The following is a 10,895-nucleotide window of genomic DNA, read 5'->3' as shown; positions in this document are numbered from 1 at the left end:
ATATATATATATATATATATATATATGTATATATACATCCGGTGGTCAGCCGCCCACGCCAACCCTGCAGGACACCCAGCTCCACTAAGCACTCCCCTCGGTGCCCTCCCCACCCGGCCACTCCGGTCAGCCTCGCCGCCTCGCTTCGCCGGCCAAGCCTCGGCCCCACCCACCACCACCTGGCCGCTCCCCCTCCCAGCTTCCCCGCTCCCGGCTGGTCGGCTTCGCCCCCGGGGGAAGCGCTCTCCCCCGGCCCTACCCCGTTTCCTGGGTTCACATCCAGCCTGCTAGCGGCCCCCGGGCCCTTTCCACTCACCTGGCCGCCCGTAGGCTCCGCCCTTCCTCCTGGCCCCGTGGTTCGGGGCGGGTTCCCCCTCGGCTCTCCCTCCCCAGCGCCAGGTCCCCGAGCCCGGCCCGCCCTCCCCGACCCCCCTCCCCACCGCCGAGCCGGCGCTCCCCGGCCCCCTTCCCTTCCCCACCGCGGCGTCCCCGAGCCCGGCCCGCCCTCCCCTCCCCAGCGCCGGGTCCCTGAGCCGGGCCCGCGCTCCCCGGGCCCCTTCCCTTCCCCACCGCGGGGTCCCCGAGCCCGGCCCTCCCTCCCCGCCCTCCCCTCCCCAGCGCCGGGTCCGCGAGCCCGGCCGGCCCTCGCCTCACCTGGCGCTCTCCCGCCCGCTCCGGGGTCGCGCGCTGGCTGCGCTGCCGCCGCAGGGACACGCTGTACACGGCGCCGTCCTCCGTCTCCTCGCCCCAGTCCTGGAGCGGCGCCTGCACGTGGAGGCGAGCTCAGGGAAGTCCCCCGGCCGCAGCCCCCTGCCTTTACGTTCGGCCCGCTCTCCCGGAACAGAGTGCGTGAGGCTGGGGTGGGACCCCACGTGGGTCCCTCTGCTCCAGGGGTCTCGAGTGGATGGAGTTTCATTTGGGGACACCCCGGAGTCCAGAGTCACAAAGAATCTCTCCGTCCCCTCCTCCCGAGATGCGCCCGGACCCCCGGACCCATCCCCCAGACCAGCCGCTCCGAGGGGTCAGGAACTCTGAGTGCCCAAACGGGGACTCCGGGACACTGCATTTAGCAGAGGTTAGAAACCCGGGGCTGGAGTTTCCGAATCCGGGGTGCGCTAGGGACGCGGGGTCCGCGGCTCCCCAGCTTTCTCTTACCAGGGCGAGCTCTTTGCCCGCCGTCCTCTCCATGGCCCCGGTGCCCGTCCTGCTCCCTGGCGCCGCCGAGTGAAGCGGAAGGGCCAGCGGGGCGGGGCGGCCGAGCGTCCACTAGCGGGGCGGGGCCGGGCGAGGCGGTTCCCGGACTCCCGAGGTCCCCAGACGGACCCCCGCACCCAGGGCAACCTACAGAAGCCCCGTTCCTGCCCAGAGGTGTGTGTTCATCTGTCACCCAGACACGAGTCTTCCCGGACCCCAGAGATGGGGACGGGGTGGGGGGGGTGGGGGAGGACACTGGCCCACAGGTCTGCGCCCCCGGGCGGGCGGGAAGTTCCCTGTGCTCGGTTGGGGTCGATCAGGCCCTGGTGGGGGGTGTCTCCGATGTCCGGAGGGGAAGGAGAGCGCCCTGAATCTGTACCACACGTGATGGGAGCCCTATCGTGTCAGGCTGGAAGCCGCGAAGGGTCTGTGGCCCTACATTGTGTGTGTGTTGGGGGGGGGGGCAGCCGTTCGGGGTTGGCGCAGGGTCAAAAGGAGGTGAATACCCAGGGGGGTTGGTCAGTGACCTTTATTGCGCGATTGTAAGGCGAGCGCTAAACGCCTCGAGAGATTTACTGTGGGAACTTCTGGCTGGCTCGGCCTTTCCTCTCCTCCGAGCGCTGCTGGCCTGCGGAGCTCCCTGCGTGAGCCTCCTCCAGCCCTTGAGGGAGCCCCCGGGGCTCCCCCCAGTACACACCCGTAGGTGGACCCAGAGGGTCCAGGGGGCTCCCTGGACCCGGAGGCATCCAATGGGACTTGACTGAGTCTAGGACCTGCGCGATCTACTGCGCTTCTTGCTGCGGGCTTCAATTAACTTCTGGGAACGGATCTTGAACGCAGCGCGGGTCACCACGTCACGGTCCTCCTCCTCACTCTCCTCCTCGTCTACGGAGGCATGGGGGCGGGGAAGGTAACAGATCGTTTCTTTTTCCCTTCCCGGCCTTGACCTAAGGCCACCTCGTGCCCCTTCCACTCATCCCCCTCTGCCCCCTCGCCCCGCCCCCACACTGACCAAAGAACTTGTCCTTGACACTGGCAACAGGCAGAAGGATTCGGGTGTTGTAAGCTGGCAGTTTTCCTTCTAAGGTGGCCAGGAACTACAGGGAGGGCAGAAGAGCGGTGTGGGAACTGCAGTGACAGTCTGCCCACCTCCTCCCGCCGCAACGCCAGGGTTCTGGGTGGCGATCACTGCCGGCTCTCCCCTGGGAGCCCCACCTTTCCCAGCAGCCCTACCTAGTCACTCAAGCCCGCTCCTGGTTTCTGAGGCCCTGACGGTAGGCCGCCCCTGACTCTGGGAACCGCTCAGTCCACGCTACTCTTCTTTGGAGACTAAGCTCACCCCTCACCACCACCCCCCTTGCCCTCTGGTCTTCCACCCTTCCCCTAGCTCTGATTCCCTGCAGGCCGGTGATTTCTGCGCACCTCTCGTTCTGTTATGTGTCGTACCATCTCGGGCACTTCATAGCTCTCCAGTTGCCCCTGCAGTTTGAGCAGCTTTTCCTGGACAACGAGCAGCAGATTGGACACGTATTCCTCTGTGTCAGGGTCTAACTTCTTTCCTGCCAAAACGCTACTATCCTGCAGCAGAGATGGGCCAAGTTAGCGGAGAAGGGCCGCGTCCACCTCTACTGGCAAGGCCTCTAAATTAAAGCCCTCGCCTTGAAGGCAGAGCTTTTGGTCTTAGGTCCAAAGGGCAGGGAGGTCTTTGAGATTAACGTGAGCTAGACCACTGTGAGGGCGGCTTTCTGAAGAGATGGAGCTCTTGCAGACAAGGAGGGACTTTCTTCCACCGGCGGCACCACTGGAGTTGGGCTGCTTACGCTCTGGGTTGGGCAGGATGGTTGGTCTTGCCCATGGAGTCAGAGTTTGAACAAAAGAGCACTTCCCCTAGGAACGTGGGACCCGGACAGTGGGGCGTGGTGTGGGGCTTTCCTCTGTAAATGGGGCCTCGCATCTGGGCAGGACATAGGGCTGGGACCCTATGGCTTGAGTGAACCTTAACTCCAGCTGCGCTACGGCGGGCTACGCGGGCGTGGTCAGGGCTGCCAGGGTCAGAGCTTCTACGGCGAGGTTTCCCAGGGACAGTGGCCATTAGGGGCGGAGCTCCTTGGGGTGGGGCCTCCCCCGGGCGGGGCCTACCAGTTCCACGTGGGTCAGTTTGTCGGCCAGGTGCTCCAGGCACTCTTTGGCCAACAGGAGGGCTCGCAAGGTGCGTTCCAGTCGCTCCTGGACGTCGCTGTGCCGCTGCTCCTCCTTAGTGAGCGTCTCCCGAATCTTATCTTGGAGCTTCCTCTGGCTGCCGAGAGCCGGAGGTTCAGCGGCTCCCTGCGGCTAGCGCCCCCGCGGCCTCCCTCACCACCGAGGCCTCACCTCACTAGCGTGGCATCCCCTGAGTACTTGAGGTTCTCTAGCTCCCTCTGGAGCCGCTTCTTCTCTTCCTTCAACTTCAACAACATCTCCTCGTTGTCCTTCTTGAGATTCTCCAACTGCGTGAATGTCTCGTCCTGGGCCAGAAACCTTCGAACCACCGCCTGCGGGCCACCCATCTCTGGTCAGAGCCTGGGTCAGGGCGCTCAGGCTCTGCCTGTGTCACACAGCTATGTATGAGGACTGTGGGTCAGTTTCCCAGCTGCTTCAAGGCTGTACTTTTCCCCCATGCCCTTTCCTGCCTATATTTGAGTCAGCTAAAATCAGCATGCGGGAGGAAGCAGAGCAGTGTTCAAAAATCACTATGCCAGCAAGGTCTGACGGGGTGTCTCACCAAATAACGCAAAGATGCTGAGCCTCTGGGGTGTGATCGGCCCTCTCAGCAGTTTGTGTCAGCATGTGCCTCTGCGCACATGTAGATTCGGAAGGAAAGTTGGGAGGGGTCAGCCAGCTCTCACCTTCCACCTCATGAGGCCCAGACATGGAACTCAGGTTGTCAGGCTTGGGGCAATCATCTTTCCCCACTAAGCCGTCTCAACAGTTCTGGACCCACTTCTGAAGAAGGCCCTTGGACTGGCAAATGGGTCCCCAGCTGACCTCGAAGGTCAGAGTGTGGATCTCCTGGATTAGCCCCTTTCAAGAAGTAGCAGAGAACCTAAACTGGAGAAAATTGACTGGGGGTGGGAGGCAGAGTTCTCAAGCAGGATCAGGTACCAGAGGGAGACACACGGGTCTTAGACAGCATGGCCCTTCGCAAGAGTGGGGCACAGAACAGGGCCCCGGTTCCATGGTTAGGGGCAGTCCTGGGCAGCCTGCTGGCTAGGCCTTCCACACAGTGATGGTCTGACAACAGAACCTGGCAAATAAAGCTCCCAGAACTGACATGCCAAAGAAGTCAGCTCAGAGGAAGAATGGTTGGGAAGCGAGGGACAGTGTGGCCGGCTCTGCTGGAGTTGGAGTGGGCAGGAGAGGATGCCTTTAAGGAAAGAGGAGCCTTTCTTGCTCAGGTGCAGGCCAAGGCACTCACATGCGACTCAGCCACTCCAGTGGCATCCTTGACCTTGCCAAACATCACTTCCATCTGGTACATGTTCCAGCGCTGCCTCAGCTCCTCTTCCTTGTGGCGCTGGTAGTCCTGGATTGTATCTTCTGACTGCAGCAGTACGTGCTCTCGGTGGGTCTACTTGAGGGTTGGGGACAGTCAAGGCCACTGCCAAAGTCAACTCCAGAGAAGGGTTTGGTGCAGAGGCCAGGAGAGGGTCCCACTTAACTTGGGTTGTGGGGAACAAGAAAATGCTTGGGACTAGGTACTGGTATCCCAGCAGGAGTCAGAGAGGTGGTCTGGGAACCAGGGTAAGGAAGGGGTGGGGGGCATATAAGGGAGTGGCCTCCGGAAGCGGGTAGGCCAGGCCCCCAGTCAGATTTAGAACAAAGAGGCCTAAGTTAAATGAGGAAGGATGAGTCAGAGACTCAGAGCAGGACAGGACACCATCGCCTCTCCTAGGAAGGGAGGCTGAAGTGAGATTGTTCGAGGAACCGCTGCATCAATGGGGGCGGAGTCAGGGAGGGGCGGGGTTAGGCGGGCTCTGGGTCAGCATGTGGGTGCGGAGCAGGACTGGGGCCTTGGTTTCGGCTGGTGAAGCCCTATACCCTTAGATGTGCGCACCTTGCGCTCCATGCGCTCTGTCTGAAGTTTCTTCTCTTCGGTTTTCTTCTTACAGTCGGTAATGTAGTGCTCGCGCTTCTTGCGGTCTCGGATCGCAGTCTCCTCCAGATACTGCAGCTGGTTCTGGAGGGCAGAAGGGTATCTGGTATCCAGGCCAGAGGTGAAGCAGCGGGCCCCAGGAGACACAGCAGCAGTGCGATTGCCGGGAATGGCTTAAAGACAACTGAATTCTGACGGGGATTCCCTGAGCCCTTGGGATCCCAGAGCTATTTTCTCTGAATTGAAATACTCCCTCCTAGAGGGAGAGGGAGGCTCAAGACTCAGCAAGTCCATGACACTTACAAGGCCCGAGAAGCAACATTCACCAGGCCCCTCCCCAGGTGACAATGGATGGGTGAGGAGGCTCCGGTGAGTGGAACTTTAGAGGTGTGGCCTTCGTGTCAGTGACTCCTCACCCATGCTCTGTAAAGAAACCCCAAGAACTCATTGATCTCCAAACTGGGCTTTGGTGGAGTAGATTATGGATGTTTTGTTTTGTTTTTTAACTTTGTAGACCAGGCTGGCCCGGAACTCACAGAGATCCTGCCTCTGACACCGAACACTGGGATTAAAGGTGTGCATTAACCCACTTGGCTGTGATTAGTGTTTTATGTGGGGTGGGGGGTGGACCATACCATCTCCCAAGAAGAGTCACACAGCACTCTGGTAGCGGAGAAGGACGCCCCGCCCCGCCCCGCCCCGGGCAGGTAGGAGAGTACCTTGGCGATGTCCCGGGCATTTAGAGCCTCCTCATTCACCACTTTCAGCTCTTCCACCTCGTGCTTGGTCTTCACCACCTCAGCCTCCATGGAGTCCAGCCGGTTCTCCAAGCTGAGACTCTCCTCCTGGCGCACGGAGAAGGGGAAGGCCTGTGACCGCTGCCTCTGGCAGGATTCGCCCTCCTCACCTGACTCTGTCTGCAAAGTGTGCCTACCTGTAGGTAAGACTTGAGCTGCAGGTACACACTGGTGATGTGCTCTGCCTCCTCGGCCTTCATCCGGGCCTTCTCCAGCCGGTTCTCCAGGTTGCGCATGGTCTAGAGGGATGGCAGAGCTGGGCCGAGTTCTTTCTGCCTCGCCACCCTCCGTGCCTCCCCCGGCCCCCTGCCGGCCTCAGCGGGGGCCCCACCTTGGCAGCCTCTGTGTTATTGTCTTGCGCCTCTGCCATCTCCAGCTGACGCAGGCTGTGCTGCAGCCTCAGCTCCTCCAGCCGCTTCTGCCGCAGCGCTACCTGGTGTCTGAGGGCATTCAGTTGGTTCACCTTCTCCCTGAACTGGTGCTCCAGGTATTCCAGGGCCTGCTGCAGGGGAAGGCGGAGAGCGCAGCCTCAGCTTGCCCTCGAGAGTTTTTGTTCCCCTGGAAGCCCGTGTCTCTCTGGTCTCCTAGCTGGCTTCCAGGACCCTTGGCATCCATTTTTTTTTCTTTTTTAATCTGTGCCACCAAGCATGCGTGGATGCGTGCTTGTTCGTGTGTTTGTGTGTGCATAGGAAATTTCGAGCCCTTGCACAGCTCGATGGAGGCTACACCTGTGAGCTATTCCCCGCTCCCTTTTCCATTTTTTTTTTTAAACACATGGTCTTTGTAGTCTAGGTTGGCTTCAAACTCTGCACACAGCCAGAGATAAGCTTGAAGTTGTGATCTTGCTGTATCTACCTCCTGGGTGTTTGGATCATGTTAGTATACCGTTGAACTCCCATTTTATGACGCTCAAGGGATCAACAGGGCTTTGTGTGTGCTAGGGAAGCACCTCACGGTCTAAGCTACACCTTCAGTTCTCTCTCTCTCCTTCCCTTCCTATCTCTTTCTCTTGAGAGTTGGTCTGATGCTTGTATACTGATGCTGATGACTGGCCCTCAGGATCTGGCTACTCCTGGATATACCTATCCTTGTTGTTGCCTGGTTGGCTGAATAAATAGCCTATACTTGGGCAGGGCAGAATGGGGTAGGCATGGCTAAGGTTCCTGGGCTTTGAAGGACAGGAGAATCATGGGAAAGAGATGGATGGGAAAGGGACAGATGGGAAGAGACAAGGAAGGAGGATGCCACGATGGGTTAGCATGGAGAAGAAACCATGCGGGCTGGGGAAAGGACTCCAATAATGGCATGGAAAGGCCCAGATGACGAATACAGGCAAGTATTTATAAGATAGGGATGGTTAAGGCAGATGATATTAGATGGGGCTGGGAGATGAATGGTGAGGTTGTTGAGACAGTGTAGGTAGAATATTTGCCCAGCCCAATGTAAATAAGGCAATTATAAAATCTAACAAGTGTCTATGTCTTGTTATTCATGATAGTGGGTTAAATACCACCATGAAAATCATAGGGCAAATGGCAAATAATAATTATAGCCTAATAATAAACATTTGTTAGGCTCTACCTTTTAAATTCTCTCTCTCTCTCTCTCTCTCTCTCTCTCTCTCTCTCTGTGTGTGTGTGTGTGTGTGCGTATGTGCAGGGACACGTGCACTTGCTTACACGGAAGTTAGAGGTCAATGTCTTGTATCTTTCTCAACTGCTTTCCAACTTTCTAATTTGAGACAGGTCTCTCGCTGAATCTGAAGCCAGCTGGCTCACTAGGTGGTTGTTGAGAGAGTGATGGGGTCCTCCTGTCTTCAGTTCCCCAGTGCTGGGGTGGCAGGTGCATGCATCTACACCTGGACCTCACTTCTAAGTGTTTTTCTATGTGGGTGCACATGTGGAGGTCGAAGGACAGCTTGTGCAGGGGAACTGGTTCTCTTCTTCCACTGTTTATTTGGGTCTCAGGGAGCAAACTCAGGTTCCCATACTCAGCACCTTTGCTTGTTGCCCTATCTCCAGCCTACACTCAGACTTGTTTGTTTTGTTTTTCAAGACAGGATTTTTCTGTGTAGCCCTGGCTGTCCTGAAATTCCTTCTGTAGACAGGCTGGCTTCAAACTCATAGAGATCTGTCTCTGCCTCCCAAGTGCTGAGATGAAGGTGTTTGTCACCATCCTTGGCTTTAAATTCTATTTATTTATTTATTTATTTATTTATTTATTTATTTATTTATTTATCAATCAATCAATGTATGAGTGCTCTGTCTGCATATATGCCCGAAGGCCAGAAGGGGGAATCAAATCCCACTAAAGATAGTTGTGAGCCACCATGTGGTTGCTGAAAATCGAACTCAGGACCTCTGGAAGAGCAGCTGGTGTTCTTAGCCACTGGGCCATCTCTCCCGCTCCTACACTCAAGTTTTTATATGTGTTCTGGAAATAATACTCGGGTCCTCATGCTTGCACACCAAGTACACCACTGACTGAGTCATCCCCCGGGTTCCTAGCCCATTGCCCACTACAGTTTTTACATTTAACATTTTTATTTCATTTTTAATTTTATATGTAGTGGTGTTTTGTCTGTATGTTTGCCTCTGCACCATTTGTTTGTTTCTGGTGCTCCCGGATGTCAGAAGAGGGCACTGGATCCCCCGCAGTTGGACTTAAGGACAGTTGTGAGCTGCCATTTGGGTGCTGAGAATCAAACCCAGGTCCTCTCCAGCCCCCAGTGCCTAGATTTATTTTTAAAGGATCTTTTTTGTTTTGTTTTTGTTTCTTTTTCCTTCCCCTCCCCACCCCCATCATAAAGCTTAGCTACTACAATACTGGAACTGGCATGTAGCCACTGGGTGGCCCCACAGAGCCTCACACAGCAAAGAGGATGAGGAAGGTGTCTCCAAAGAGAAAAACTCTGGCCTCAGATGGGGAGAAGCCCACAATGGCACAGGAGAGATGGGTTCCTGGCATTACCAATAATCAAACACTATTCCAATGCCAGGCCCTCATCTGGCCACACCAACTGTGGTGGCCTCAACACAAATAAACTTGGCTGCTGTGCCAGTGTCCAGGAAGACAACACTGGTCTGGAGCTGCTGTTTGGCCACCTGGAGAGAAGAGCAGCTGCAGGAAGGCTGCGCATCAGGAAGGCAGCCCATCAGGAAGGCTGTCCAGGGGGGACCTCTGGTCTGCTCAGGAGGGAGGCAGACACAGGCCTGATCAAAACCCTGATACAAGAGCTGATCAGAACTGGACACACAAGCAGTGTCTTGGTGGCTTACATCTTTTCAGTCTCCCAGTTTTAGCCCTTGGTCTCAAACTCAGCTTTTCTACCTTGCTTTCTTTGTTTTAATGATATATTTCAGGTTTATGTATATGAATGTGGGTATGTGCAAATGTGCTCAGAGGCATTAGGTTAGGAGCTAGAGTTATATCCAGGCATGAGCAGCCTCAAGTGGATGCTTGAAATCCAACTTGGGGTCCTCTGCAAGAACAATATGGCCTATTAACTCCTGAGCCATCTCTCCAGACTGATACCTACCTAACAACCCTGGGTTTCAGGTCTCACTCTGCAGTCCAGGCTGGCCTTTAACTCCTGCCTCCCTATGCTGAGAATAGAGGCAGGCCCCCCTACACCCAACACCTGTCAGTCTTCCATCTCTGGCATACCTTCTTGGGAAGGTTCCCTCTGCTTTATCACCACAAGGTCATCGACATTGACACCGGGTCAAGCACAAAGTCTATATCTAATAAAGATTCAATGGATGGACCGAGAAGATGGCTCAGTGAGTAAAAGCAGTCTTGCCGCTAAGCCTGCTGGTCTGAATTCACACGCCAAAACTCACATGAGAACCATCTCCCAAAAGTCGTGTCTGTCCCCCACACATGTGCTGAGGCACCTGAGACTGCACATACGAAACTCAATGTTAGTGTGTGTGTGTGTGTGTGTGTGTGTGTGTGTGTGTGTGTTTCCCATTGGGTGACTAAATGATCAGCAGCTGGCATGGAGAAAGCCTGGGGAGGAAGCTCCTGGAAGCAGGAAGTCTGGTGAGGAGGGAGTGAAGGGGGATGGGGATGGTGGGGCTAACCTCACAGGTCCTGTTCTTCAGGTACGGCTTCTCTGACTTCCACTCCTGAATGAGCTCGTGGACCATTTTCGAATCTCCCTGCCAAGGAGAGGAGCCCAGTCACTTCCTCAGGCCTCGGGTTTGCCTCCCCAAGCCTGCCACTCACCTGTGCGCCCTCACCTGCAGCAGGTCTTTCAGCTGCATGTGCAGAGCCTTGATCTCTTCCTGAAGCTGGTTGATGGTGTCTTGGTTCTTCTTCATGTTCCACTGGGAGCTCTCAAAAAAGGCCTTCCGGTCACCCTCTGGGGCAGACAAAAGTCACTGTCATTGGGTAGGTGGGTGGCATTTCCGAGAGAAAAGACCTATTTGGTAGTGGTGGTAGGTTGTTTTGTTTTTTGTTTTTTTTTTAATTTGTTTGTTTTAGTTTTGTTTTTAGATAGGGTTCCACTTAGCCAAGGCTGGCTACAAACTCATATAGCTAAGGCTGGCCTTGAGCTGTTACTCCTCATCCCTCTACCTCCCAAAACTGGGATTACAGATGTGACTGTCAGGTCACACCCAGTCTATGCCATGCTGGGGTTAGAATATGCCAGACAAATATTCTACCAGGCTACAGCTCCAGAACTCTTTTACAAAAGAAGAAGAAGAAGAAGAAGAAGAAGAAGAAGAAGAGGAGGAGGAGGAGGAGGAGGAGGAGGAGGAGGAGGA

The 10,895-nt window shown here is 56.0% G+C and overlaps 2 protein-coding genes across 4 annotated transcripts in view; both read right to left on the bottom strand.

Moving 5' to 3' along the window:
• Positions 1 to 1,224, bottom strand: part of Rgl3 (ral guanine nucleotide dissociation stimulator like 3) — a 21,681-nt gene extending 20,457 nt beyond the window's left edge. For both annotated transcript variants that reach the window (XM_055601448.1, XM_055601449.1), the window contains exons 1-2: positions 1,156 to 1,224; positions 655 to 765 (exon numbers count right to left, since the gene is read on the bottom strand). In XM_055601448.1, coding sequence (XP_055457423.1) covers positions 655 to 765; positions 1,156 to 1,188 — 144 coding nt within the window. In that variant the 5' untranslated portion in view covers positions 1,189 to 1,224. The remainder of the gene's footprint in view (positions 1 to 654; positions 766 to 1,155) is intronic.
• A 457-nt stretch (positions 1,225 to 1,681) lies between these two features.
• Odad3 (outer dynein arm docking complex subunit 3) overlaps positions 1,682 to 10,895 on the bottom strand; it is a 15,322-nt gene continuing 6,108 nt past the window's right edge. Inside the window, exons 2-13 of one of the 2 annotated variants that reach the window (XM_055601450.1) lie at positions 10,368 to 10,489; positions 10,209 to 10,286; positions 6,455 to 6,625; positions 6,261 to 6,362; positions 6,046 to 6,171; positions 5,288 to 5,410; positions 4,649 to 4,801; positions 3,565 to 3,725; positions 3,334 to 3,490; positions 2,617 to 2,772; positions 2,207 to 2,291; positions 1,682 to 2,079 (exon numbers count right to left, since the gene is read on the bottom strand). In XM_055601450.1, the coding sequence (XP_055457425.1) occupies positions 1,961 to 2,079; positions 2,207 to 2,291; positions 2,617 to 2,772; positions 3,334 to 3,490; positions 3,565 to 3,725; positions 4,649 to 4,801; positions 5,288 to 5,410; positions 6,046 to 6,171; positions 6,261 to 6,362; positions 6,455 to 6,625; positions 10,209 to 10,286; positions 10,368 to 10,489 (1,553 nt within the window). In that variant the 3' untranslated portion in view covers positions 1,682 to 1,960. The remainder of the gene's footprint in view (positions 2,080 to 2,206; positions 2,292 to 2,616; positions 2,773 to 3,333; positions 3,491 to 3,564; positions 3,726 to 4,648; positions 4,802 to 5,287; positions 5,411 to 6,045; positions 6,172 to 6,260; positions 6,363 to 6,454; positions 6,626 to 10,208; positions 10,287 to 10,367; positions 10,490 to 10,895) is intronic. The other variant, XM_055601451.1, reaches the window with a different exon arrangement.

Source organism: Psammomys obesus, unplaced genomic scaffold (assembly GCF_907164565.1).
Source record: "Psammomys obesus unplaced genomic scaffold, mPsaObe1.curated_primary_1811, whole genome shotgun sequence".
Taxonomy (NCBI): domain Eukaryota; kingdom Metazoa; phylum Chordata; class Mammalia; order Rodentia; family Muridae; genus Psammomys; species Psammomys obesus.
Note: the sequence above shows the minus strand (reverse complement) of the source record. Positions and strands in the feature narration are given on the sequence as shown.